We start from the raw sequence: 27,388 nt of genomic DNA, 5'->3' as shown, positions 1-27,388 counted from the left end.
TCAACTATGCACATTTGAGGTTTAGAATAGGGTACTCTACAATAATGTGACTGGGCATCTTTTTAAGTTTGAAAGAAAATTACTTCAACAATTACAATACCACAGCAGGCCTATCCACAGCACATAAGTGTGTGGCATTTCATATAAAACTGTCAAAGACATGCGTTTTTTATTCTCTTAGATGACAAATGAAGAGTATGGCTCAGTGTCAGTTTCTCTGTTGCTGTGTAGCCTTGTTACTCAGCAACCACCAGGTCAACCTGAAAAGTGTAATAACTCAGTCATATAGCCTACTGTAATTCGCCAGGTCTTACTCGCAGATGATGTCTCACCTATGGCAATAACCACGCGCGCACGGTATGGGAAAAATATTCGAATGACTGGTTGTTGCAGGCTTTATCACAAAGCCAGTACCTATCAGACAAGGAAACCATATGACGCAACTCAATCATCCTTCCATCACGAATGCACCCATTGGGACTCCATTGCCGTTATTGTCAGATAAATAAGTGGGCTACATCATATTCCTTCTCACCAATTCATTCCTCTCATCTCTGTTTAGAACACTGACATCGTAATTAGGCTATCAGCAAGGCCACGCGACATGACAACCGCACTAACAGTTTGGAGTCGCCAATATAGGCAATCTCCAAATGTGAACGCATTGCTGAGGATAAGCAGCTCTTATCAATCAACCTACCGTTTCTGGTAATAGTCTCACGACTGCTGCATTAGAAGCCTACTTAGACCAACGACCTTGCATTTTATGTGTAGCAATCATGTGCTCCTGTAGGCAGTGTGCTATGATTTGCAACAGTCTGAAGATCAGCCAGTGTTGTTTTTCTTTCTTCTTTTTGCCGCGAGAGTGTAAGTTATTTAGATATCTACACTGAGCCAGTCTCATTATCACACTGTCTCATCGAGCAGTGAAATGTGTCGACTTTGCCTCCCAGGCTACGTCAATTCTTCATACATAAGGCTCCAGGCAGCTATCAGATATTACATTTACCAACGTTAAGGCATGGCTACTTCAGACTGATTTAGATAATGACACACATCGCCACTGGTTAAACTCGTCAGTATAAATACGACAGACAAATAGCCTTGGAGACTTCTAAGACTGAACATGGAAGGCATATTCACCACGAATCCAGGCAAATTTAACCATACCATCAGTTATCACTCTGAGGAATACAAATGCAATCTTCATGGAGATGAGAACGCGGAGTTCAGGAATCTATTCGTAATTTATTCCTGTTGCGCTTTCTATTCTTCTATAAAAGCATTATGATTACACCACTCTACAAAGCATCTTGTTAACCCGTTAAATATGACACACTATCTTAATTTATCAGTGGAAAAGAACGTGTTCATGTGGATAGCCCTTACCCCATGATTCCCGACAAATCACAGTCTCCGCTAGATTTCTGCACATCTACGGGTGGGTGCCTCTCACAGGCGGCCAAGTGTGCTGAAGCCTCGCCTTCTAGGCGGGCTGCAAAGTGCTCCTCGGTTGCCACTGGCTGTGAAGACTCGTCTCTGTGGCTGCTTTTTGTGCCATTCACGTCACTGAGGGCAAAAGTATATGAATCCTGCTGGTCTGGAATCCAAACACAGCAGCATCGTCATTTGAAACAAAATTTACCGCGTCTGCTTGGAGAGGTGATAGTAATTCTGTGCGCACACCCAAATATAATTCCCGCGTAATGGTTGAGTGCGCACCGCCAAACTGTTACATAATTGTTATACCGAAACACCATAACATTACAATCAAGATCCTTCTGACAAAAATCAGAGCACACAAAAATAAAGATATCGCTCATATATCTCTTTATTTCTTTCTGACGACATATAATGAATGAACTTCAGTGACGCACACTGCAATAACGGTCCTGTACAGCCAGAGTTTCTGACAGGCTTTTGCGGAATGAAAAAGTTTCACACACCCAGACACACTGGAGTTTTCAGTTCCACCAAGCCTATTACCACGTAGAAAGCGTGCAGATCTCGATGAAGGGGGGGGAACTGGGGGTCGTGTTGGGAACATTGTGGGTGGGACTAGGAGGGGCGCACCGATACACAGCATCACACCAACACATTTACATATCTTAACATATGACATAGGCTTACTTAAGTACAATTTAAAACGCATTAATTTTCATCATGTTTTGTACATCCAAAAATAGCTTTTGTTTCCAGATATGTAAATGGTTCAAATTTACAATGACAGGAGGACATCATGTTAGAATCAAACAGAGAAATTATTACAGGGTTGCAAGTTGTCAACACATCATACAACACTTCGGCTGGTTGTTGTTTTTTTTTTTTTTAAACATGATTAACTGACAATATAGAAATATTCTGACTTTCATGTTAAAGACAAAGTGAAAATAGAGCATTCGATTTCCCCAGACTCAGACTGCAGTGTTATGGTAGTAAGTTACATCACAATGATCTATGTTATTTCCGTTACCTATTAATATAAATATGGGATATATTTCAGAAAAATAAAAAAAGACAGTATAAAAGAAAACCAGCACGGTTTAAATAAGAGGAGAGGAAATTATAACACCTCATTGACTGAATGAGTTTGGTGATTTCTTCAGAAATAGGACCTCTCAACTACACTCAGAAATTCATGGCACGCACACGCGCACGCGCACACACACACACACACACACGCACGCGCACGCACACGCACACGCACACGCACACGCACACACAAACAGCCAAGTTGTACGTTTCACAAACAGCAGCTCATCAAGGCCCTATATGACAGACAGACCGCAATAAATATTTCGAACAAGGGGGGTGCGGGAAGATGCACAATACAAGCATTGCACCACATTTTAGTATTCAATATATTCCAAGGAATGCACTTGGCTGTTAAAAGTCAATTTTTTTGTTTTTTACTCCTCCCAAAACATTCATTCCACTATAATCAAACTGTATCCACTTTTGACAAGACATGCATCACCACCAGGTGCAAAGCATGCAGATGACCGTGGGCTAACGCACTCCTCTCATACACACCATGACCGACAACAGATGCAAAACATCTGAGGGACACACATGTCTGCCTGAGACAAAGGGAGTGTACTATGGAAATGGTTAAGGAAAAAGAATCCTGCATTAATTCATCAAAAGAGACTGAGATGGAGATGGAGATTTGTGAATCTGTTAGTAAACGAGCACAGGGCTTCGTTCTCTAAACAAAGACGCAGGCCAACGGCTTTTCTTTCAGATTCACAACTACCTGGTTTACATTAACCATTTTCCTCAGGTCACCACATTCGTACATTAGGTCCACCAATGGACGGCCAGTAGTCCCTTAACGCCCGTCGATCCACCAGTGGAACGCTGTAATAGTCACTGAAAAAACACAACTATCATAGTACTACCGTAGACCACTAGGATGGTGCACTGGGATAGCAATGCATTACGACTTGGTCATTGCCATTCTGGTAACAGCTGATTTGTAGCAGGGGCCATGTCTTGCTGGGTTAATGAATGGCTATAATAAAATCACCTTCTCGAGGCACACAGCCAGTGGTGGTGTATACAGTAGAGCTGGGCTGCTCCATAGGTGATGTTTAAAACAGCATGGCAGTTAGTGATCACCAAGCCAACCAGGCATGCTCACTCTCAGTGAGGAGTACACATCACATCCCGTGGGAGGTCCCGGGCACCATGTGAGTTAGGAAAGAGCTGGAGCCTGCAGTTGTGTAGGCCTACCTCAAAACATCAGGAAAGGTATGTTTGGTTTGCTTTTTCCAAGAGAAAGGAGTGGGAAAATGGTACTGACAAAAAGGGACAACACATCTTGAATCACCCCACTAACCATTTAAAATAATAAAAAAAATATCATGAGGGCAAATGCCCATCATGCAAGCCGGCACTTTTTTCCTCTCCATGAAACGAGAATGGTTGCATACGCGGCTCAGAGATTTCAACCTGAGACGCAGAGCATTGTGCAATGGTAAGGGACACAAAGCACAAAGAAACGAATAGACACCAAGTGCTATGCTATGGAGACAGACGAGACAGAGTAATGGTACATAGACCAACACATGTCCAATGGCGCTTTTGGGACAAAAAAAGCACATCTGTAATGTACAGAGATCTAAAACACAGGGGAGTGTAGCCATCAACCATGATGACCCTGATCATCGGGCCAGAATACTGAGGTTCGAAAATATCACTGCCATGGAGATGGGCGTCTCGTCTACTTCTCCAGTAGCGTATGCATATCCGATTATGAGGAGGAGAGAGGGCATATTGAGGTCCATGTGTCTGTATCTTCAGTTCTCAAAAGGAAGTCGGTACAAAAAAAATGATGCAGTGGATAAATAGTCACAAGATCATACAACACTCATACACGCACAGCTGGACACGCACACACAAACATAATTCACAACACGCCATACACACACACACACACACACTCACACACAAAGGTGTCCACTACAGCCACGGAACAAAACTGACGTCCCAGTGGTTGGGATCGACTGTTAGAGTCTGACCTGATGGATCATGGAGGGGTAGATTGTGTGTAGATTTCCCCCACTCCCCCTCTTTGATGTCGCTAGTTGTTTGCTCATTTGCTTTTGAAGTCCACAGCATACTTCAAATGAACCCTACAGTCTCTGCAGGACATGGGGCAGAACTGACCTTCTGTGTTAACTACATGAGGCTTGTGACGAGATGGTGCAAAATCGGAGATGAGAAACATCAAATGAATGGAAAAAAAAACAAAAATAACAACAAAAAAACATGAATATGTCTAAATATTTTGAGAAAGGTTGGGTCCAGTCAAAAACGCAACGTTAAAAAATGAACTAGAAAAAGATGATTAAAGAAAAATGGGCTTGAGGCCATAAACAACACGTTTTAAGTCGAATATATGAAAGACTTAAAGTGCATGACAGACTAGGGCAGAGACTGGCCCACATGTGGCTGGCTTCTAAAACAAACTGATCAAAACACCAGCAGCCAGATTCGAGCATCATCTGCAGCGTTGAAAGGAGGAATCGCCTACATGCAGTTTATCCAGCAGTCTGCTGCTACCAGTACCTCTGAGGAGCTAAATCAAATCAAATCAAAACAAAACAAAATGCCGCCAGGAGGAGCAATCTGCAACCACTGCCAAATCACACCCTCATAAAATCACCTCTTCACTTTTTGGGGGCAAAAACAAACTAAACAAAATGGAGCAACAGAATCAACTTCAGTAAATCAAAAGGGAACAATTACACCAACAAACAAACAAAGGACACATCCAATTTCACACATCTGACACAGTTGTTTTTTGTTTTTAAGTCATTACGAGAGACCACTCCAGCCCACCTTTCACGGCAAACGACAAAACGAAAAAGGGGCTCAGCGACAGCCAATCACCACACGCCTCTTTCTCTCTCTCTCTCTCTCTCTACCAATCAGCATCCCAGGACTCCTCTGCCGGCTTGGCAGGGGCAGGGGCAGGGGCGGCGGCAGGGGCAGGGGTGGGGCTCTTCTTACTGGCCTTCCCACCCTCTCCTCCTCCTCCTCCGGCGTTATTTTCCCAGTTGGTGTCCCAGGTCTCCCAGCTGTCCCCGGTGCTGTGCTTGTTGTTGGACTGGCCCTCCGAGCCCCAGTTGTCCCAGCTGTCGGAGCTCTTCTTGCCGGCCGAGTTGTCCACGTTGGTCCAGCTGTCGCTGCTGGGTGACTTCTTGGGCTTGTTGGAGTCGCTGCCGAAGGTCTCCCAGCCCTCGTTCTCGGCCCCGCCAACGCCTCCGCCGCCGCTCTGGTAGCCATCCATGTTCTGGTAGCCCTCGCTGAGAGAGGAGGAGGAGAGAGAGATGAAGAGGTGTTGTAAAAGCGATACGGCACCATTGCTCGGAATAAGCTTTTATTACTCCTCCCCTTGAGTTAAGTCACATAATTGTATCTTTCTCCAGTACCTCCAGCCGTTCTCCTAGTCTGTGGATGCTGCTGCTACAAGTACAGTATGTCTCGTATGTGAGACAGTTTATTTCATGGTTGTATCTACAGTACAAGTATCGACATATGATAGTATGTATGTACCCAATCCTAACCCTAAAGTACAGTACAAGTATCGACATATGATAGTATGTATGTACCTAATCCTAACCCTAAAGTACAGTACAAGTATCTACATATGATAGTATGTATGTACCCAATCCTAACCCTAAAGTACAGTACAAGTATCGACATATGATAGTATGTATGTACCTAATCCTAACCCTTAAGTACAGTACAAGTACAGTAGATTATGTTAAATGCTATTGCTTACAGTATGTCTCGTATGTGAGTACACCCCCTCACATTTTGGCAGATTTGTGAGTAGATCTTTTCATAGGAGAGATTTAAAGAAATTTCACTTTGACACAATGATTAGTGGCCTTTTAACAACATATATAACCGTTTAAATTTCTTGATTACTCAACTCAACAAAATACAGCCATTAATGTTTGAACATTGCCCACAAAGGTGAGTACACCCCAGATTAAAATCCGGTAGTGAAGGGGCCGCGTTGGCTCGAATCGTCTCGAAATAAAAAGGGATTAAAAGGGAGGTCATCGGTGTGCGTTTCAACCTTTCTTTACATGGAACTTCCAGCCATTCTCTTAGTCTGGGGATGTACCTCTACAAGTAGTTCCAAGCAAATATCCCCTGCTAGCTGGTACCATATGATTCTCTTATACTGTCCATGCAAACGTGGAGACTGCACTGGCAGACCCAGAGGACGTCTGTAAGTCCAGGAGAAAGATGAAACTCAATTTGTCTCCATTTACCAAAATATCTGAAAAAACTCAGAATTCACACAGTAATGCCTGCCTGTAATATGTTTGATCTGTCTAATGTTCATGCATGCTGATGTGTGAAATAAGTCTGATCTATTTCTGTATTGCCTGCTTGACGTCTACTTTACAATAAGGAATTGAAGGATGACATGTTAAGAATGACATATAAGAAGGATGCGAATCCACCTAGCATTTTTAAATCGTCTGTGAGAATATTCATCTAAAATGTTGTTAAAGTAACAGAATTAAGTTTTGTGAATAGCCCGATATCCTAAGGCACCAGTGTCAAGAGAGTCTTGACCTAGCCAACTGAAAGGGTCACCCTCCACACAACATATTTAACATCCGGTGTCAGCCTAATAAGCTTCCACTGAAGGAGATCAAAATAAACACGTGAATGAAAAAATAACAAAGATTGTGATATAAAATATGAGGTAGGCCCCAGCTGTGGCTCAAACTACTAGGGCACTGACTGACTAGCACTGACTAGGGCAGAGACTAGAGTTTGATTCTGGTTCGAGGTCGTTTCTCTGACCCCCCCCCCCCTCTCTCCCATTGCCATGCTGTCTCCTCTCAAACCACTCTGTCCAATAAAGGCAGGAAAAAATACACAAAAACATGAAATAATAATAATTAAAAAAACTAAAATATGCGGTACAGCAGGAGCGTGGTGCAGAATAATTGCATCCCCTCGGAGCCATCCCTTTTCCCTCCATCAGCTCACGGAGCTGGGCCTGAGAGGAGGCAAATTAGCTCGCTCAGACATAATTACGAGCGGTGTCTGACTCCTTCCAATCCCCAGAGAGAGAGAGAGAGAGAGAGAGAGAGAGAGAGAGAGAGAGAGAGAGAGAGAGAGAGAGAGAGAGAGAGAGAGAGAGTGGTTTAACGTTAAGTACCATTCTACTCAGCACTTACGGTACCACATCAAAACAGGTTTGCGCACACTCTTGTCAAAATGATTGTTAACGGAGCGTGGCAAGGTAAAAAGTAATAAATGTGTGTGGATGTTTAATTAAGTCACATTGCTTTAAAAGCTCATGTCTAATAACCTCTTTTCCATTTCTAATCTTTGACTTTCTCAAACAGCGAGAGTTGCAGAAAATGTTACGAGATGTGGGCAAAAACACAGTCAGTTTTCTTGGCAGGCAGACAGACATGTGAGGCGGTAGGTAGGCAGATAGTTTCTCAGTTCTGGGTTTCCAACGCATTTACGCCCAGTCATCTTCAAAAGGGATTCCTAGATCTGAAGGGACTCCTACATCTGAAGGGATTCGTGGGCAGCCTAGTGTGCACGGCTCTTTTGAGGTCTTCCACATAAATGCTCAGTGCTATTTCAGTGAGAACATTTTCCCATCCCCAGACAGCCAACATTGGACCCATGTGCACTGTAAGTCTAATCCTTCATGAAGTTTTGGAAAAGATGAAAAGCTGCTTCCCAAATGACTGGCATCATGTGCATACTACATGTAGGTATTCTTGCCTCGATCCCCACTACCCACAATACTAGGGATGCACAATGTCAAACATTTCGGCCGATACCGATATCCGATATTGATATTGCGGTTTTGGACGATAACCGATATTAACCAATACCGATGTTTTTCTTTTTTTCTTTTTTTTTAAAGAGATGACAATGATGCAAACAAACTGAATTTTTGAATGTCCTCTTATTTCCAAAAACACTTTTTAACTCCCTGTGACAAAATTAGATAAAAAATAAAGACAAACTAGAAGACAAATAATGAAAGTCACCGTCAAGTCCAATCTTTTAGAACCGTAACATATTTAAAAAAAAACATCGGCGTTAACATCGGCCCAGTTTTACCCATCGGACCGATGGCCGATGTGTTGAGAAATGTCAAATATCGGCCGATACCGATACATCTGGCCGGTACATCGTGCATCCCTACACAATACATTTGGCTTGATCCACCCATGCAGAGAGCCATGCCCTTCATGTGTATATCTCACCGCCTTTGGTCTGATGGTGACTCTGAAACAGGTATACAAGTTGGCACGGCATGCCAAGAGTCATACTAACATGCAACAAAATACTGTCTAGTTTTATTAGCGGTAAAGAAAGAGGTCTGTGCCCCTGGCTACTGTGTGTGTGTGTGTGTGTGTGTGTGTGTTTGTGTGTTTGTGTGTTTGTGTGTTTGTGTGTGTGTGTGTGTGTGTGTGTGTGTGTGTGTGTGTGTGTGTGTGTGTGTGTGTGTGTGTGTGTGTGTGTGTGTGTAGAGGTAAACATGTTTTTCATACCCGTCACCATCCTTTGGTTCGCCGCTGAAGAACTGGTTCATGTCCTTCCAGCCTTTCGCACCTGCCCCCTGGACCTAAACCCAGATAACCAAACTCTCTTTAGGAACAGGGATGGTAGCTGCTTTAGCTGCTGGAGCATGCTCACTTAGTATGGACTGTTCATGATTTTAGCAACAGCAAAAATCTGTCATGCAGCATGCAGACAACTACCATACTAAAATTTCAATTATAATTCAGAATATGCATTATTTATATTTAGATTGAACTACATTAGCCTTTATGGTCTTTACAGGAGACAAATTGTGTGGACATGATAGGGTGTATTGATAGTACTACCAAATCACTGGTACTTGTGTTTCTTAAAAGAATAAAAAAAATAAAACCCCTAAAATGTCTATTTATTAACACAAACTGAGTACAGATTAACCACGTATACTCACCATTGACATTACAATGGCAGCAAAAAAGACAAAGAGGCGGGAAACAGCTGATTAATATTCAAGCATGGGCAGTCATGTTCCCGAACCAGCCTTCTCAGAGTCACAGACAAGGGCAAGGATGACTCGGCGTTTCCCCAGAGACCCAACCAACCAGATGCTTTATCCACCGCGACAGAGCCCACCTCCATCCACCTACCCACCCACCAACCCAATCAATACTCTGCCACTCCTGTAAGTGACACTGCAACACAGTCTGGAGATGGACACCTTCAGCATCACCACTGTCTGAGGATGCAATACCATACCATGCAATGTGGATGCGTGCCACAGGAGGTCACTGTTTCACCAGTGGTAGACTACGGTTGGGGTCGCGTTGTAGCAAGCCATCCCTGATTTGTCTGTTTTACCCTTTGAAAGCTGGTTGCGGGTTTGGTTCAGAGGCTCGGGCCTCTTGTCTCCTACCTTTGAGGCAAAACCAGAGAGGCTCACAGCCATTTCGTCGAGCAACTTTCCTTCTTTTACCTAAATAAGTCAAAGCTGTGTTAATTTTCATGCTGAGATGTAATCACCCAAAACGTGATTTTTGTTTTGTTTCAAGCATTAATTAATTCCTGCAGGCAAATGTTTGAAATGTGATGAAACAAACTAGCAAACAGCAAGGCAATGATTTAATGCTTAAAAGGACACCACAGCTACATGATAAAATGAAAACATTTTTTTCTGAAAAATGTCAAAATGGAAGAAAATAAAACAGGTCATAAAAACGTGTACGAATTATGTTTCCCAATCTTCCCAGGACAGTGTTAACACAAAACACCAGTTACTACACTAAAGCATTCTAGATGAGCTTTTCTAACGTGAAATAATTATTCTACTTTGCATAATAATAAATCTAGGTCACGTCACATTACAGGAGGAAAGCACTAAAACATTGGCAACTAACTCTACTGACAATTTTTACTATGTGGCTTTAACCCACCACCAAATTACAGCACGGAAGTCAAACAGCAGTGTTACCTTTTCTTGGGTCGGTTTGATAACATTCTCATTTAATGTCTGTCCTAACTCTGAGGCCTAGTTGGGAGGGAGGGATGGGGGAAAGAGAGAAGATGTATGAAAGGAGGAAGTCACATTCACAATCCAAGCATGACTCATTCAACACACATACAGACATTAACATGTAACGGCGTGAGTGATGGGGCAGCATTCTCTCTGACACGACTGCATGACGTAGACTGGACAAAAAAAAACACGACTGCTGCTGATGATGATGATGATGATGACGATGACGATGGGTTAGTCATGACCAGATGGGTGATCTTGAGAGAGTGAGTGGAAATACAACAAATATTGACCTCTTGCTAGTAATTTGCTTGGTCTTACATCTTATGCTCTCTTGCTTAACTTATTGTCCTTTGCAAAACGGTAGATTGGTTTGTGTGACCTATATTGCAGGTCATACTAGATTAAAGACGATCATGTAAAATTAGTGCAATAAAAATGCTGTAGAAATGCAGCTTCAGTACCTAGGAGTTACCCAGGACATTACACTTAAATGTATGGCTAAATATACAAACTCACGACAAACTGGTCAATATTCTTGTGTTAAAAAAAACCCCAAACGTTTGTGCATGACTAAGCCTCTTTTAATGTTTCTGGTATGGTTCAGACAGTAACCAACACTAGCAAGCCATTATTACATGGTCCAGTGTACAGAAACCACCCCAATTTAGGTTATAAGAAATCCTATGTGCCCACTGACTCTCAAGACATGGACCATCCATTTGGTCAGAAACACATGTGTGACAAAAGCAAACAAAGAATGAGCAAAAAAGGCAATTGTCCATATACAGTACTGACAGTACAGACACAACATCAACAATCCACTTTGACATTGGGTGCAAGCAGCCAGAAAGCAAGAGAGACATTATTCACTAAAATGACATGTGAAAAAATAAATAAAGCTGTATGTGAGTGGCATCTGTGGACAAGACTGGACGAGACATAGAACGACGGCTGGAGCGAATCGTAGAAACGCGTGGAGAGAGGGAGAGAGAGAGTCATGCACTGTCAAGTTAGTGGCTTTACCGGCTCAGGCTCTGGAGGTGGCTTATAGCCCCTCAGCTGAACAGTATCCAGGCAGGCAGATAGAGAAAGTTAGGGAGGGGGAAAGCCACACTCACACAGTTACACACTACAGTCAAAGGCAGTTACACACTTAACAGGCCCAAGAGCAAACCATCATCAGTATTACTATTCAAATTAATGGAAAGTTCAGCAGCAAGGAGCGTTTTATGACCCTCAGCATTCACTAGCAGCCTAGTGAAGCAGCCCCTCATATCACACTTGATTTTGAACCGAGAGCTGTGCTTCCACTGCTATGGTCAGCTTACAATCTTAAAGGTGGGGTTTGGAGTTGCTAGGTTACGGGGACGCTGCGCGTTGCACGCCACTCCGTGTCCTTGTTTTTATTTGAGTTTTTCATACTTTTTAATATTTTACTCTTTATTTCTTTTTAATCAATTTAGTGTATAGTTAATGTCTATATTTCGGGTATTTATCCCTGGTTTTATTTGTCGTTACTCTTGTTTTATTTGTTTTATTTCACCGTGGCAAGTTGACCTGGCTTTCGGTGAAGTCTGCGCTGCGCTGCGCTGTGCCATTGTCACTCTGCTTGAAGTTGAAAGCTTTTGCTTAGGCCTATGGGTGGACTGAAGTATTCGAATGACCAACTTCAACACCTTTCATCCTTCAAAGTCCCCATCAGTGCGAGTGTGCATGAACTTTGCCGAGATGCAGGGATTGTAAAGAGGAAGCGCTACCTGCACCGCGGGAGACGCCGCTCCCAAAGACTGTCCGATGATGAAATCATCAATTGTCTCTCTTCGACTGCGAAGTCCCTGTCGGTGCGCGCTGGCCCGGAGGCCTCGCAAAGCAACTGTGAGTCCAGTTCCTGGAGGGATGATGAGATCCGCTCTCCCGATCTAGTGACCGGTGCGCTATGGTCTACTACAGTGGCTGAGGTCTGTTTGGAGAGGTCTCACCTCTCCGATGCCTTCTCTCCCCCTGCCAGTGGTCTGGCCAACACAGACTATCCGTTCGTCTCTTCCTGGACTGCTCCTGCCGACCATCATGGCAGAAATTCAGAGACTGTGTCTGCCCCTTCCGTCGGCTTGTCTTCGTCTGCTCCTGCTGGCCAGCAACTGGGGGGTAACGACGCGGAGACTGTATCCCCTACATCCATCGTCACGTCTGCGACTGCTCCTGTCGGCCGATGTCTATTGTCCAGAGGAGCGTTTCATCCGTCTCTTCCTGTCCAGCATCTGGATGGTGGTGGTGCAGATGTGCCTGCTCATGTGACTATCTCGTCTCTGACGGCCCAGTCACGGTCCACTGGAGCGTTTCATTCTGATCCATTGGCAATTACGGATTCACGTGTGATTTCGAATCTGAACCTTGAATTGCGCCACCACCACCCTGGCATTCGAAATCATCGGACTAAATGCAACAACAGAGTCTCTCGTAAGTCGCTTGCTCGTTCTGTAAATGTGGACAATTTGTGTAGTGTAAAACTTTCGGAGCCCTCTTCTAATCTTGGGTCTGCCACACTCTCGTCCTTTGCTCTTTTAAATGTTCGGTCCCTCAATAACAAAGGACCATTTATTAATGATGCAATTACAGATATGGCTTTGGACTTCATGTGTCTGACAGAAACCTGGCAACTTCCTCATGATTACATGTCGTTAAATGAAGCTTCACCTCCTGGCTATTCTTTTATTGAGAAGCCCCGCCTCTCAGGGCGCGGGGGAGGTCTGGCTGTTATTCACCGCTCTGATTTTAATGTTGTGTCTGTGCCGCTGCAGCTATTTGCATCTTTTGAATGTCTGGCTGTAGGGTTCACTGGGAGCCAACCTTTACTCTTATTACTTGTCTATAGACCCCCTAAGGCATCATCTGTCTTTATTAGTGAATTTACTGAGCTGCTCTCTTATGTATGTCCCAAGTACTCCTCCATCCTGGTTTTTGGTGACTTCAACATTCATGTTGAATCTCATAACTGTAACTTTGCCATTCAATTCTTAAATGCTTTAAACTGCTTTGACTTTACCCAGCACATACATTTCCCTACACACTCCAAAGGTCACACACTGGATCTTGTGTGCTCCAGTGGTACATCACCATATAACATAATGCCTAAAAATCTGTCAATCTCTGATCACATAGCTGTTCTTTTCCATCTTGCTATCCCTGTTCCCCAGCACCACCGCCGCCCCCTTCGCTCCATCACATACCGTAATACTAAAAATATCAACATAACTGAGTTAACAGAGCTTTTACAATCTCAGCTGTCAGTGTTACCTCCCAGTCTGTGCTCTGGTGATCTTGTGTCATCATATAACTCTAACCTCTCCTCTACACTTGACAAACTTGCCCCCCTGAAAACGCGTGTTGTCTCATTTTCTCACTCTGCTCCTTGGTTTAATTCTGAGCTTAGGGAAATGAAGGCAGCTGGCCGTAGGCTTGAATGTCTCAGTAAAAAGACTGGGCTTACTGTTCATGCGCTTGCTTTTAAGGACCATGTCCTAGCATACAAGGAAGCCCTAAACAAGGCCAAGTCCTCGTATTACAGCTCTATTATCAGTACAGGCCAGGGCAATCCCAGAGCACTCTTCTCCACTGTTAACAATATCCTCAAACCATCCCAACCCTTCCCACTTACCCCTTCAACTGATCTCTGCTGTGAGTTCTTGAACTATTTTAATAACAAAATCAACACCATTTACAGTCAACTACAGTCTCTCCCCTCCCCCACTCTAAATGACAGCCCTTCTCTTCAGACACCTCCTCAAATATTTTCCTCCTTCTCTCCCGTTAATATTGAAACTGTCTGTGATCTTGCCACGAAAGCCAGGCCTACCACCTGTCTCCTGGACCCTATGCCCTCCTCTCTTGTCAAGGCCTGTCTACCAGTTCTCAGTCCCCTCCTTACTAACATCATTAACACCTCTCTCCTGACAGGCATAGTTCCAAACTCCCTAAAGATTGCAGCCATCACGCCTGTCCTCAAAAAAACTGGAGCTGCAGCGGATGATTTTAAAAACTACCGTCCCATCTCAAACCTTCCCTTCATCTCCAAGCTGCTAGAGCGTACTGTGGCCTTACAGCTTCAAGAACACATGACATCATTTAGCCTATGGGAGGAACTGCAGTCTGGGTTCAGGGCTAAGCATAGCACTGAAACTGCACTAGTCAAGGTCGTAAACGACCTTTTGTTAGCTGCAGATTCAGGCCATTTCAGTATCCTCCTGCTACTTGATTTAACAGCTGCTTTTGACACAGTCTGCCACAACGTCCTTCTCACAAGGCTGGAAACCCTATTGGGCATCACTGGTACTGCACTCTCCTGGTTCAGGTCCTATCTAACTGGAAGAGAGCAGTTTGTCTCTATTGGTGATTTCCGGTCTCCAAATTCAGTCCTCACACATGGTGTTCCTCAAGGCTCAGTTCTAGGCCCCCTACTCTTCATCATTTATATTCTTCCCCTTGGTAACATACTCCGAAAACATGGTCTAAATTTTCATTGTTATGCAGATGACACCCAAATTTACATTCACACCAAACCCTCCCATCCACTCCCCCTCGCTAACTTAACAACCTGCCTAAATGAAATTAGTAATTGGATGACCCAAAATTTTCTTAAACTTAATCAAAACAAAACCGAAGCCATCATCATCGCCACTCCATCATTACTTAAAAAGATAAACCTTTCTCAGTTCTCTATCCCTGACTATTTTACCTCCACTTCCTCTGAAGTAAGAAATCTGGGCGTCATCATCGACTCTTCGCTCTCCTTTGAATCCCATATCAAACACCTCACCAAAACTGCATTTTTCCACCTTAAAACCATCTCCAGACTCCGCCCTTCTCTTACCCCTACCTCTGCTGAGACCCTCATCCACGCTTTCGTAACCTCCAGATTAGATTATTGCAATGCCCTACTCACTGGTCTCCCTACTAAATTGATAAACCGTCTACAATACATTCAGAACTCAGCAGCTAGATTACTCACACACACCAGACCCTGGCATCACATTACCCCTATCCTCTATCAATTACACTGGCTTCCTATCCATTCACGTATCCATTTCAAAATTCTCCTCCTTGTATACAAGGCCCAGCACAACCTTGCACCCTCCTACATCACAAGTCTCCTCACCCCATACAATCCCACCCGCACACTACGCTCCACTGACTCACTCCTCCTTACAGTTCCCTCCACACACCTGCGCACCATGGGCGACAGGGCATTTAGTGTTGTTGGCCCCAATCTTTGGAATTCACTCCCACTGTCTCTTCGTCAGTGTTCCACACTATCTACTTTTAAATCTAAGCTGAAGACACACCTTTTCATTTCTGCTTTTCCACTTCAGTGACAGGCACTTCCACTTTATTTTAATCATCAGTTTATTTTTAATTTTACATACTATTTTTTTTTTCCCCTCATTTTATTTTATTTTCAAATGCATTCTACTTCTTTTTCTTACTTGAAAACATTTATCTTTATTGTACTTTTATTTCTATTTTATTTTTGCATTTTAATTACTCTCCTATTGTTAATTCACTGAAGCTTTGTTTTACTTTCCCTACTGTTATGTATTTGTTTTGATTGTAAAGTGTCCTTGGGTATCTTGAAAGGCGCTCAAAAATAAAATTTATTATTATTATTATTATTGTAGGTATGACATCATGTTGGGGGAACTCCCCCAGGATTCTAAGGTTCTACATAGACTCCTATGAGCCTGCGGAACCCCCAAAGTGATGTCATAATAGTACATATTCTTAAAATGGTTAACCTGCAAGCCCGTCAGCTGTTAATGTTATATTTAAGGGGCTGATATACCAGGCTAATCACCTAGCATGTTAAGCATCTGTGCAGCAGCTGTACATCAAAATGGTTGAATTAGTTTGTATAGAATCCCAAAGAAATATTAGTGACTGGTTAAAGTGTATACACGAACGCACGCACACACACACGCACGCACACACACGCACGCACACACACGCACTCACGCACGCACGCACGCACACACGCAAGCACGCACGCACACACACGCATACACACGCATACACACGCATACACACACAAGTCTTCAGCACCGTGAGTGTCGGGTTACTTCATTCTTTAACACTGATGTGAAAAATTTTTCAGATGGAAGACAGATTCAACAAGATCATCACGTACCTTCAGAGTTGCTTGGTTGGCAAGTTTCACCGTCTGTTTGACAAGAGGAGCAAAAATGTGGTTAAAAATATGCATTACTGAAAGAAACATATCCTCTATTCTGACAAACTGCTGACCTGCACAACATTTTGAAAGCTATAAAATAATATTCCTTCCAACTAATTTCAGTTACTCTAGCAAAATGCTTAGATCAGCCATTTGTCGGACTAATCAATCCTCATGCTTCATTGCTTTTTTTGACATCACCCCTTTCCTCATTTCTCTCAAAAGAAAAAAATCTAGACAGCTTTCAGATGTGTGTGTGTGTGTGTGTTTTAATAAACTGCAAGTCACAATACCCCCATCATTTCCATTGCACAGTTCTATGTTCTAGTCAAAGTTCTGCCCATGGTCTTCACCTCAGCTAATGTTTAATCATATACTCACATTGTCCTTAGCAACAGATGCAAACTTGCTTGCCCCGACAGTGAAACTGCTCCAGCCCTGCAACAAAGAGAAACGTCGTCTTAACACAGAGCATACATGAATCACAGGACTGAAATTCATGCATACCAATGTGATTCAAGAAACAAGCGAGTACATACGTATTTCTTTAATTATTAGAACACAGAGCTGCAGGGCATAAATCAAAACTATTGCTAAGCCCCCGAATTTGGGCTTGCATGCCCATGGGTATCCAGGTTAGAGTCCAGCCTGGGTCATATCCCAACCATACCCATACCGAACTCTAATGTCCTGTCATCGATAAAGGCACAAAGAGCCCATTAGAAATATCTTGGAAAACAAGTCAAAACTATAGCAAATACAAAGAAACTAACAAATGAAATTCAACGGTGGCACCATCTAGATACGTAGATGTCCCAGCGGATAATGAATAATTGTCAAAACATATAAAGCAGTCCAAGTCAAAATAAAGGGAGGAAAGAGCAGAGGCATTCTGAGATTTGAGAAAAAAATATTAAAAGGCTTTAACATAACATGGCAAATCTGTTTAAAAAGACCTACGCGTTGCGGCCATATTAGCCTTCATCAGGACATGCCTTGAGGAGTCAGGAGAGTGCTCTCAGTCCTTTTGTGTCAAATAAAGGAGCATTGTGTCCTGGAGCGACATATACGCTGCATTCAAGTTCTTGAGATTTGAGCTGTTTTATTAAAGATGTGGGTATGTTAGAGCTGAATGAACACTATGCTAGTGCAAAATGAAGGTTCTAGTTTTTAAATGTACCTTATTTCATGTTTGTATGTGCTTCGGAGGCTGAGATATTTAGGATTTAATAGGCAGGGGCAGGGGGCACCCTTTCCCAAAAAGGGCTTAGGACAAAATGGGTTAAAGTGAAATGTGCACCACTCAGCAAAACCACAGAGCTGGTAATAAAAAAAGCCTACGACAAGAGGACAGTAGGTGGTCCAGCTAAGCTGTCAAGACCCTCTGTGTGTGTGTGTGTGTGTGTGTGTGTGAGTTGTTTGAAGCTTACCGTGTAAAGTGAGGACATAGCATTGTTCCATGTGTCCTCGTCCTTCTTGGGGGGATTGACCGTGTTGCCAAAGCCCACGTAGCGGTTCTCCTGCCCACCATAACCACCTCCACTGAAAATGTGCCCACGCGCGCACACATGCACGCACGCACGCACGCACGCACGCACGCACATACACGCAGGCACGCACGCACACGCACACGCACACACGAGTAATATTAGCCGAAACAGTACTGCTGTGCACACATGAATAATCCTGCCTCTATTGTGTTAACTTTTCAGATACGTGTAGAGGAAAATCTCTGATCCAACAAACCCAAAACCCATATTAATGAATTATTACTGCACCCCACACAAAGCCCCTCACACACACACACACACACACACACACACACACACACACACACACACACACACACACACACACACACACACACACACACACACACACACACACACACACACACACACACACACACACACACACACACACACACACACACACACACACACACACAGGTTTCAGAGCCACAACAGCAGCATAAATCCAATCAACTACTGCACTGAGCAAATAAAAACAAAACTGCCGACATCCACAGTGTACTGTGCTAAAACCTATTCCATGATACTATTTCTCCCTCTATTGAGAGGGATGGGCTGGCTAGGGCACCAACCTCTGGTAGGAGTTGACGTCGTCGCTCAGCCAGTCCTCAAATGCCTTGTCTGAAGGCTGGCCAGAAGACTGGCCCGGGCCACCGGAGCTGTTGTGGAGACAGGGAAGGTCAATTCACACACACAGGCCAATCAATCAATCAATCAATCAATCAATCAATCAATCAATCAATCAATCAATCAATCAATCAATCAACCGAGCTGTGAATCAACCAATCAATCAATCGACGAGTATGTCTGAGGGTCTATGCTCATTTACTTCAAGGAACAGGACTGATCTCCAGACAGCTTGAATTAAGTCTTCAGGTGTGTGCAACTACTGTAAGTTAGTAGATTTGGTAGAAAATTTGACTGCACTGCAAAGACTTTGGTCTTTTTAGACTTTATTATGGACAGGGCAGTATGAGAGGCAGACAGGAAGCGAATGGGGAGAGAGACGGGGAGGGGTCGGCAAAGGACCCGGGTCGGGAATCGAACCCGGGTCAGCCGCATGGCAGGCGAGTGCCCTATCGGATGGCCATGGCAGGGCCTATTGTGATTTATTTTAATGGGATACGGAATCATGCCCAGTCATTTATTACAAAGCATACATATATTAGTATAAATGTTATAATATATTAAAGTAATAGCATACATTTAATAGTAATAAAATCAGTCCACTACATAAGAAATGAGTTACATGGTTTTCTTCGCTACATACCATGTGCTGAACATTTTAGATAACTGATTCTCATACCAAAGCACAGCAACAGTGTTAAAACGTTAGCGGTCACTCAAAACCACACACATGCATACTTCGTACCCTTCTTGCTGCACATCGTGCTGCACAGCTCTTTTCTTATGGGATTTTTTCCGGCTGAGGTATCAACAGGAAAGTTTTCAATTAACGTTAGATTAAAATATATATATATACAGTATATATATATATATATATATTAAGCTGACAGTTGCACTCAAAAATGCATTTCATATTGTTTTTGCTCCCTGAATATTTCAGATTCACAATGTTCAAGCCTCCTGTATGTAGTAATTACCGGTAGTCCACTATATAGGGAGTGAGTTGCATTCAAAAATGCTCCACATTCATATTTCAAAGCACAGCAATGGCGTTAAGCATCAAAGGCCACTTCAAACCACGGACATGCAAACGTTCGTACCCATCCTGCTGCTCATCATGCTGCACAGCTGTTTCCTTATGGGACTTTTTCTGGCTGGAGCACCAATAGGAAGGTTTTCAGTGAACGTTAGATTAAAAAAACAAAAACAAATAACAAAAACAAAAATCTGACAGTTGCACTCATGTACATGTATTTTTTTATATTGTTTTTTGCTCACTGAACATTAAATTCACAATGTTCAGTAATTTAGTACATAGTGATTAGTGCACTACATCTGAACATAATGCTTGATATTCTCATTTCAAAACACAGCAATGGTGTTTAACTCCAAAGGCCACTTCAAACCACACACATGCAAACGTTCGTACCCATCCTGCTGCTCATCATGTTGCACAGCTGTTTCCTTATGGGATTTTTTCCGGCTGGAGCACCAATATGAAAGGTTTTCCATTAATGTTCGTTAAAAAAAATACATAATTAAAAGCAGGCATCTGCATTCAAGAATGCATTTAGTAAAACATGTTCAACAACTGTGCTTCATGCAGGGTTATGGCTCTATGAATAATAGCATCCATCTTTGAGTAAAGCAAAATGCAACCAACCAAGTCAGTGTACATAAGGAGCAAGACTGGAGGGGCATCACTACATGCAACTCCAGAGGGGGACATTTGGGCTCTGCTGTCTCTGCTGTGTACTCATCATTTGGTCATCCCACTTCTGACACCATGTAAAGTATTCCTTTTTTGAAAGTCAACGACACCACACGTACTGGATCAAGTATCTGCCATAAACATTATTGTTGACAAGCCAACGGTTACCATGGGGATCTTAGTACTGATTCTACGGGTACTCCATAGGGACACAAGTCGTAGAATATACATAGTAAATCAGCGTACGTTATAGGCATCCTTACCGGTGTGAGGAGGAGAGGCCTGTCTTGTTCTGAGGTGGTGTCCAGTCTTTGGCAGAGCTGTTCTCTAGGGACCACTCCTTCCCATCGGCCTCAGTGATAACCTGACACAGGGCAGACAGCGGTCAGACTCACATGTGACAATCAGCCATCAGATGTTACGACTGCAACTACAAACTACATTAGGTGTCTAATTCATCTTTACAATACTTCAATGAACTAGCGTGACATTACGAAAGGAACAATTTCCATATACCTGTACGTTACATAAACTAGGTGCATGATTGCTTCGCTTGGTAAATAAAACTGTTCTCTATAACGTTCTAATTCCATTTATGACAGACAAATGAAGCTGACCAACTAGGAGGAACACTTCTGTTGTGAAACTCTTTTTTTGTTAGCTTTCTTTTTTTAATCAATAGGTTTTTGGTAAATTAAATGAATGAGCAGATGCAGTACCTTAGTAGTAGTAGTAGTAGTAGCCTTTATTTGTACCAGAATGGGCAATTGTTTTGCAGTGGTGGTACTCCTCTCACACCCACACACACACACACACACATAAAACATTTAACAGACATAAATAACCGTTAAAAACCCATAAAATACCTTATCCCTGAAGAGGGCTGCAGCCTTGCTGTTGTACTTCTCCTGCATGTTCCAGTTGGGGTCGTAGTCGTCCTGCAGCTCCAGGAAAAGGCGGAACTTCTCGTTGCCGCCCGCCTTCATCTTCTCCAGCTCCACGTCCTTCCATTTATCCATGGACACCGAGCGCACAAAGCTGGCGAAATGCAAACATAGAATATAATTTTTTTTAAATGTAATGGAAAAAAGTAGGAAAGTAACAGAAAAAAGGGTTAAGGTAACAAATCAGTGTCACCACCAATACCCAAAATGGCTAATCCTGTTTTCGCAAACATACACTATATCACCAAAATGTCTTGTGTAGTGTCCTGTATCCTGTATTTATGCATGTATGCTACTGGACACTTTAATTTCCCTAGGGATTAATAAATGATACTCTACTATACTCAAAAGTATTCGCAGTCCTGCCTTGACTCACATATGAACTTAACTGCCATCCCATTCCTGACCCATAGTGTTCAATATGATATTGGCCCACATTTTGCAGCTGTTACAGCTTCAACTCATCTGGGAAGGCTTCCACCAAAGAGGTTGGATATATAATAAGAGGAATCGAAACACACCCACTCAATGCAAAAGCGTGTGCTCAAAATTTGGTCTCCTAAGTTGGCGTTGTCCCTCCTTCTTCTCTTTTCATGGTGTTTGCACAAGACGTGCGCTACCGCCATCTACAGCGCTAAGGGGACTCCATTTATTCTCTACCTCAAGACTCCGAAGGTCTCCTAATCGAAGGTCTCCTAAAGGGACGTTCACCCGAAGTTAAGTGGATACCGGAAAAGAACCCGCCTGCTTTATCTCACTCTCAGATGGGTCATTCCACGCCAAATCAACAAGAGCCTGCGCACTTAGGTCTCAAAAAATTCTGAAAATATTACCAAGTGTACCCATGGTACTTAAGAGAAGCACTGTAAATTTATTTGAATGTAAGATGTATACTCTCCGTGTTACAGCCAATTTTACTGGGGGAGGGGGGTGCCCATTTTGTTCACACTCTTTTTTTTTTTTAAGTTCACAAGCCCGTAGCTCAAGAACTAAACCATGTAGTCAGCTCAAATTTGGCATGCTAGTACATAGATAGGAAGAGTTTGTTGCAAAACTGTCAGTTTTGGTCTGTATGATCCTGCATCGACATAGCATTCCCTCAAAGATGATACAAATTGTACTGGAGTTTTTGGCTGTGCTCTGTTTAGGCCTTCAGAAGACATATTTGTGCCCAACATAGCCTCATGATTTGTTCCCCTTGTAGATACAAGTAGAAACACTCCCATAAAAATCTATAAATAGAAAGGAAACTCCATCAGTGTTTGACCAGAAGACCTCACAAGTCTGACAAATCATTTTGGGTGTCATTTTCAGAGCACCAGAACACCTTGTGGGATTGTCCACAGATTTTTATTTTATATTTTTCTTCATTCTCCATGAAGTCTTCTTTTTAAAAATGTCAATGAGACTTGTCTTATGTGATGTTTTCTTTTGTAATTTCCACCCTGAACATGGGCAAAATGCAAAAAGAGAGCAACATGATTTCGATAACATTTAATGTAAAGACTAAATAATCAAATGCAAATTTTGCCCATATATGATCACCCGAGAGTCCCTGTGCAGGGGTGCAGGTATCCCTTTCAATTTCAATGATTTTGGGAGCGTTCAATGTGGGAGCAGGTTCGCACACCAAAAGAGACAGTAGGTCAGGCACAAGGAGTCATGTTGTTACTTTTTTTGACCAGCAGATGGCAGCGGAAGAAACGCATAGAAAACATATTGCCCTCAATGTGCATGTTGCCCATGTTCAGGTTCGAAATTACAAAAGAAAACACCACGTAAGACAAGTCTCATTTGCATTTTTAGAAAGAAGAATTCATGGAGAATGAAGAAAAAAATAAAATAAAAATCTGTGGACAATCCCACAAGGTGTTCTGGTGCTCTGAAAATGACACCCAAAATGATTTGGCAGACTTGTGAGGTCTTCTGGTCAAACACTGATGGAGTTTCCTTTCTATTTATAGATTTTTATGGGAGTGTTTCTACTTGTATCTACAAGGGGAAAAAATCATGAGGCTATGTTGGGCACAAATATGTCTTCTGAAGGCCTTAACAGAGCACAGCCAAAAACTCCAGTACAATTTGTATCATCTTTGAGGGAATGCTATGACAATGCAGGATCATACAGACCAAAACTGACAGTTTTGCAACAAACTCTTCCTATCTATGTACTAGCATGCCAAATTTGAGCTGACTACATGGTTTAGTTCTTGAGCTACGGGCTTGTGAACTTTGTCAAAAAAAAGAGTGTGAACAAAATGGGCACCCCCCTCCCCCAGTAAAATTGGCTGTAACACGGAGAGTATACATCTTACATTCAAATAAATTTACAGTGCTTCTCTTAAGTACCATGGGTACACTTGGTAATATTTTCTGAATTTTTTGAGACCTAAGTGCGAGGGCTCTTGTTGATTTGGCGTGGAATGACCCAGATACGATTCTCTGCTTCCACAAGTGCACTGATGAGGTCACACACTGATGTTGAAGCATCAGGATATCTAAACATTTTGGACAATTCCAACATTGTGGGAACAGTTTGGAGCGAGCCCCTTCCTCTTGTAACATGACTGTGTACCAGTGCAGAAAGCAAAGTCCATAAAGACATGGATGACAAGAGTATGGCATGGATGAACTTGACTGGCCTGCACAGAATCCTAACCTGAACCCAATAGGGTCAAAGACGTCCAAAAAGGAACTGTCATTCAGTGTAACGGATATCTTCTGCTGACTGTAACTGTAAGAAACATGACTCTTTTTATTTTATTTTTTTTCCAGTGAATTCATGAAAGCCTCGGCTGTCATCCATTCACTTGAAACAATTTAAAAATCATGTTTTTTTTTACAGTTACAGTCAGCAGAAGGTATCCGTTACACTGAATGACAGTTCCTTTTTGGACGTCTTTGACCCAATAGAACATCTTTGGGCTGAATTAGAGCGGAGACTGAGATATTATAGGCCTTATCGACCAACATCAGTGTGTGACCATACCAATGCGCTTTTGGAAGAATGGTAAAAAAAAATCCAATAAACGCACTCCTCAACATTCCTATAAACACACTCCTCAACCTTGTGGACGGTCTTCTCAGAGGAGTTGTTGAAGCTGTAATAGCTGCAAAAGGTGGACCGATATTATATTGAACCCTATGGGTTAGGAATGGGATGGAGTTCATATGCAAGTCAAGGCAGGTTAGCAAATATGTTTAGGGCAGTGTACATGTATATACGAAACCAAGTAGAGGCTTGAAATAGTGTGAATGTCTGCGGCCTGTTATTTGTGTCCTGAGGCAACACACAGCAATCCATCACAAACTGCTTCTGGTTCAGCTGAGAGTTTGCCAGCTCCAGAGCCATGAAAGATGTTAACATCTAAACATCCACATGCTGACGCTCATTGCACATCAACTGGAGTAAAATAACTGACAGTGCCAAAGTTTAGGGGTTGAAGGACACATCCATACAAATCCAGAAGTCAATTCTTCTCGCAATTCAGGCTGCCTGTTTTTAGGCCAAGGGCATATTCTTACAAACGAGTCATACAATACCTGCTGGAGTATGTTATACTACATCATTGAACTATTAATAACCACACCCTCATTTAAAATGAACACAATGCAACCACAGAACAGATGTGTCTAAACTAGAGATGCACAGGATCCAAGATCCGGTTCCGGATCTGGCAGGATAACAGGGTTTTTCAGACTATCCGGATCCGGCAGGATCTTAAGCAGTGGATCCGGTATCCTGCATTTACCTAAAAATCAGGATCTGGGGCATCTCTACTTTTAACGTAGCCTCGGCTTTTCAGTCAGTCTTTCACAACCCCAATCGCTGCATGGAGTGAAAGCCCTTTGGAAGCGGCCGTTGAAGGCAGTGTGGCAGTAAGCTAATGAGTCTTAAAAATAGTTTGCGCCAACATAATAAAAAGGGCCCACGTGTGCGAGTTGGCTATGTGTTTCAACCCTTTCGTAAGATCCGGTATCCGGTTCCGGATCCGGCAGGATCTTAAGCAGTGGATCCGGTATCCGGCAGGATCCTAAAAATCAGGATCCGGTGCATCTCTAGTCTAAACATCATACGCTACTCATTACATTGCTAAAATGTGATCGTATTGCCTTGCACTTTAAATGTCTGTATGAGCACTGTCTATGTCCATACTGTCTTAAGTCCATGTATAAGTACTGTCAATGTCTATACTGTCTATGTCCTTACCTTAATTAGTCTATGTCTGTATGGGAAAGCAAGAAATGTAATTTCAAATTCTTTGTATGACCAGTGCATGTAAAGAAATTGACAATAAAACCTACTTGACTTGACTTGACTTGACTTCTCTGAAAGCCCACATAGGACACTCCCATTGTCGTTGTGACACAGCTCTCCACAGCTCACAGTGAGTGCACACAATGAAATTGCATTTGTACCTCACCCCTGACAGGGATAGGTTTACACACCTGAGATGCACTCCAAGGCCGCGGTGCTTCCCGGAGCATTCCAGACAGATCCATATTCCATAGGTCACACTCACCCATTGCGGATTGAATGCACCACACTCAAAGCAAATCTACGGATAAGCAAAAGCACAACGTTTGGCTGCACTGCAGAGTCAATATTGGCTTTCCGTCTGATCGTGTTTGGCATCAAGGTGGCATTAGCATATGATTTTTAGAGCCATACAAATACAAATATTATGGAAAAATACAAATATTAATCTTACAATCAACTGCCAAGTTACATTACATAGAACCTATTTGACAGGCTGCAACTCAGTCACCAAAGGAACATGTTAATGACATTGTAAAAAAAACAACAACATGGCACTAAATAATGGCACAGACTTGGACTGATATTATTGACCGGAGGGAATGACTGAACTCACATTGTTGCCATCGTTTGTTCTCACTTCCTTCAGCACGCGCCTGGTCCTTGGACTAGCCATGACTCCTAAATGAAATAAATAGTTTGTCATTAAGCACCTCTTTGGGTGATACCTGACGATTTAAGGTTTGGTAATCTTGTCACACAATGTTTAAATCGCCAAAGAGCCAAGATGAACTGCCTGATTTATTTGTTTACATGAAATGACACGGAGACACAGGAATGCTGTCAGTCATGTTGAGTTACATTGATTGAGATGGCACGTACAGCTCTATGCTAACACTGTCACTCACAAATGTCACAGAGAGTCAAGGGGGCAAAGGCAAGCACATTATGGATTAAGGTGTCAACAGCCCCCTGTCTTGGTTTTCCAGCTCTGCAATGTTTGGGAACCGTAACGGCACGAACAAAATCAGGCAGATATGCCTGTGCCACCTCATCACAGGTATCATGACAGTGAAACGTTAGCTTGAGCTTGACAGGAGAACAGCAAGCAGCACAACCTATTTGACACCACAATGCTAAATATATACATTTGGCTGTATAAAGGAACACAAGTCCTACGTGCAATGAACAGTGTGTTTGACACTTAAACGTGTAAATTAGAAGCATACTGTAAGCTAACCTGCTAGTGATTATGATTCCTGAATGTTAGCATAGGTAACAAAACAAACATCTTGAGATGTCTTACCTTCCTAGATCACTTGCTTACACACTTGCTATCGTCCGAAACGAGTAAGTGTTATATTTCATTGGCTGTCTTGTCTGTCGGTTTAAGATTAAATGTTCTGCTCGTTCAAGAAATTACACGAGAAGCTCAAACACCGGTGGCCATATTCACGATTCCGCACCAGTTTGGTTTGTCTACGTTGGCAATGCAATGCATCATGGGCAATCGCATCCTTGGGTAG

General features: G+C 42.8%; 2 protein-coding genes across 2 annotated transcripts in view; both read right to left on the bottom strand.

Moving 5' to 3' along the window:
* The window catches only part of elmo2 (engulfment and cell motility 2), a 56,748-nt gene extending 55,004 nt beyond the window's left edge, over window positions 1–1,744 (bottom strand). The window contains exon 1 of the mRNA XM_063214854.1: window positions 1,390–1,744. The gene's annotated coding sequence lies outside the window, so the exon portion shown is untranslated. The remainder of the gene's footprint in view (window positions 1–1,389) is intronic.
* A 63-nt stretch (window positions 1,745–1,807) lies between these two features.
* On the bottom strand, window positions 1,808–27,333 carry arfgap1 (ADP-ribosylation factor GTPase activating protein 1). The gene is made up of 13 exons (XM_063214853.1): window positions 27,169–27,333; window positions 26,479–26,543; window positions 26,054–26,163; window positions 21,527–21,698; window positions 20,924–21,024; window positions 18,895–18,981; window positions 18,221–18,332; window positions 17,172–17,228; window positions 16,746–16,778; window positions 10,520–10,576; window positions 9,965–10,024; window positions 9,063–9,136; window positions 1,808–5,813 (listed from the first exon to the last, which is right to left on the bottom strand). Exons 2-13 carry the CDS (start codon window positions 26,536–26,538, stop codon window positions 5,429–5,431), a joined length of 1,308 nt encoding a protein of 435 aa, XP_063070923.1. The 5' UTR covers window positions 26,539–26,543; window positions 27,169–27,333; the 3' UTR covers window positions 1,808–5,428.
* Window positions 27,334–27,388: the final 55 nt, after the last annotated feature.

Source organism: Engraulis encrasicolus, chromosome 14 (genome assembly GCF_034702125.1).
Source record: "Engraulis encrasicolus isolate BLACKSEA-1 chromosome 14, IST_EnEncr_1.0, whole genome shotgun sequence".
NCBI lineage: Eukaryota > Metazoa > Chordata > Actinopteri > Clupeiformes > Engraulidae > Engraulis > Engraulis encrasicolus.
This window is presented reverse-complemented; position numbering and strand designations above follow the sequence as displayed.